The 2448-nt window shown below is 42.0% G+C and overlaps 1 protein-coding gene across 1 annotated transcript; it reads right to left on the bottom strand.

The window, feature by feature from the left end:
• Positions 1 to 397: 397 nt before the first annotated feature.
• Positions 398 to 2176, bottom strand: LOC108008636 (galactose mutarotase). Its single transcript, XM_017072519.4, has 2 exons — positions 1826 to 2176; positions 398 to 1215 (listed from the first exon to the last, which is right to left on the bottom strand). The coding sequence occupies exons 1-2, from the start codon at positions 2150 to 2152 to the stop codon at positions 436 to 438; spliced, it is 1107 nt and encodes a 368-aa protein (XP_016928008.3). The 5' UTR covers positions 2153 to 2176; the 3' UTR covers positions 398 to 435.
• Between the last annotated feature and the right edge of the window lie 272 nt (positions 2177 to 2448).

The following is a 2448-nucleotide window of genomic DNA, read 5'->3' as shown; positions in this document are numbered from 1 at the left end:
ACAGGCTGCATGGAAAATTCAATTTTCCAACACTAATTGAATGGTTTATTTTGACAAGGTGGCCCCATGTTAGCTGATAACCCCAAAGGGTTGGCCGCAAATACACACTAACACACAGGTGACTGCAAAATTGGAGCAACAAAATTCGCTTTACTGCATATTGTTTGCGGTAAATTTATAGCCTGGATATCGCGTGGTCCCTGCAGCTCTTTTATAACCAAAAATGGAAACTTTAAATGAAATTTGCATACCTGAACTCTTAATATATTTATTATTTGTTGAAACTATATACTGTTAGTTCAAATTGGTTCAAATAATCAGGATCAGATGTTCAAGCATAGGAATTTTTTAATGGGTTTAATTACATATAATGAAATGTGAAGTAAACCCATGTTTTTGAATTTAGAGTTAACTTTTAATTATGAGGGATACCAGTTATTTTTTATAGCAGCACCTGCAGATCTTCTCGACCTTAAACCAGTACACAACTTCGTGACGATACGTTTCGTCGGGCTCTAGATGGATCGACGGGAACTTTGGGTGGTTCATGGCGTCGGGGAACTTTTCCGTCTCCACGCAGAAGGATCCGTGCTTCACGTATTGCGATCCCTTCTTGCCAGATATCGTGGTCATATTATTTGCTGTGTAGAACTGCATGCCAGGCTGATCGGTCCACACCTCCAGAGACCGTCCAGTGGGCGGATGCACTATCTTGGCCACCTTTACGACGGATCTCAGCACTTGACCTCCATTGACTACGTAGCAGTTGTCGTAGCCCTTAATCAAACGATTCTCAAACTGCTGGAGGCGATCGCCCAACAGAACTGGAGACCTGAGATCAAATACAGTGTCACTCACAAGGGTCAAGTTTCCAGTGGGGATCTGGGACTGGTCTGTTTCCACAATCTCACTGGAAGCGATCTCCACTGTGTGCTGCGCCAGACCCCTGGCTCCTGCCCCATGACCTGCTAGATTGAAGTAGGCGTGGTTCGAGAGGTTGACAACCGTCTGGCGATCTGTGGTGGCCTCGTAGCTGATCGACAATCGGTTGTCACTGTCCAGTCTGTAGGTGATTTGGCAGGTTAGAGTTCCCGGATAGCCCTCGTGACCATCGGGTGATTCGTGCCGGAATACCACGCCCTCGGCAGTCTTCTGCACCACCTCCCAAATGACGCTGTCAAATCCCACAAATCCGCCGTGCAGCTGGAACTGGTCCTGGAATTGGGTGTCTCTATATTAGTTTAATTTTTCCTTTAAGTAACTTAAAGCTGAAGCTTAAGTTTCAATATATTATATATATTATTTAAAGATTTTCAAATTATTTTTTAATATTTATATAAAAATGTTATAACTGTCTGATATTATTTCTATCATTAAAAATTCTTGTTGGCAAAGTTTTGGTAACATATGGGTTAAAACAACGTTTTTTTTTAGTTTATAAACAACATAAAGTGGTTGGGCGCTTTGTTACGCTAACTGATTATTATAAATGTTTTCTATTTTTAATTTTGGGGTCATTCATTTATGGTATTTTAAAATGTTTTATATTCCTCATTTTTTAATCATTCGTATATGGCAATTTAAACGAGCGAAAAATGTATAACAAACTAATCTTTTACTAAAATAATCGGTTGTAAAAATATGGTTAAGATAAATATTGAACAGCGTTTTATATATTTATTTGTTAAGTCTGAGATGCAGTTTAAAAAATAAATATTAGTTACGTTTTTAATGTGTAGATAAACGATGGGTTCATATCATAGCACTTCAGCAAAATTATTTTCGAGAAAAAAATGAAAAATGTAACATTTCATTTATTATTTACCTGGATGTTCTTTGTCACATTGACTGTTGTTTCGTCCACCGTATACTGGCCGTTGGCCACCCGGTTGGCCACTCGCCCCAGGGTTCCGCCGATGTAGGCCCCCCTGTTGGCCACGTAGCCACCGACGTCATCGAAACCAAGACACACATCGTCCACCTTCTTGTTGCCGTCGGGCAGGATAACGCTCTGGATAATGGCGCCCAGCTGGATGACCGACACGGACATGCCCTTGGTGTTCTTCAGGGTGTAGCAGCGCACCATTTCCCGGGTCTCGGTGAGCGGATTGACGGCCAGGCCGAAGTTCCTTTCCTCTACGGTGATAGACATTTTGGTGACCCCTGCTGTGGTTCCCTCCCCTCAAAAAAGTGACAGGGATTTCCTGATAACTTGACTGAAAATTCGGGTGAGATTCCACTGGCTTAGGTTGTGGTCAATGCAAACAGATATTCTGATATTTTATTGGCAAGTACAGGGTTTCCTAGTGACTAAACATTTTTAGTTGTGTGCACTGTAGAGAAATTCCTCGATTGTTTTGCTATGTGGCATTTGATGGGGCATGTGCTGTCCCGGACAATTGGAAATGCGAAGTGCCCGGAATTACGGGGCCCTCCCCAGTTGGCCAT

Source organism: Drosophila suzukii, chromosome 2L, assembly GCF_043229965.1.
Source record: "Drosophila suzukii chromosome 2L, CBGP_Dsuzu_IsoJpt1.0, whole genome shotgun sequence".
Taxonomy (NCBI): domain Eukaryota; kingdom Metazoa; phylum Arthropoda; class Insecta; order Diptera; family Drosophilidae; genus Drosophila; species Drosophila suzukii.
Note: the sequence above shows the minus strand (reverse complement) of the source record. Positions and strands in the feature narration are given on the sequence as shown.

Excerpts from the sequence above, each read along its gene's own strand:
- LOC108008636 (XM_017072519.4), bottom strand. The coding sequence starts at position 2,152 with ATGTCTATCACCGTAGAGGAAAGGAACTTCGGCCTGGCCGTCAATCCG. Across the intron at positions 1,216-1,825 it reads ATGTGACAAAGAACATCCAG|GACCAGTTCCAGCTGCACGG; the intron begins GTAAATAATAAA and ends ACCCAATTCCAG.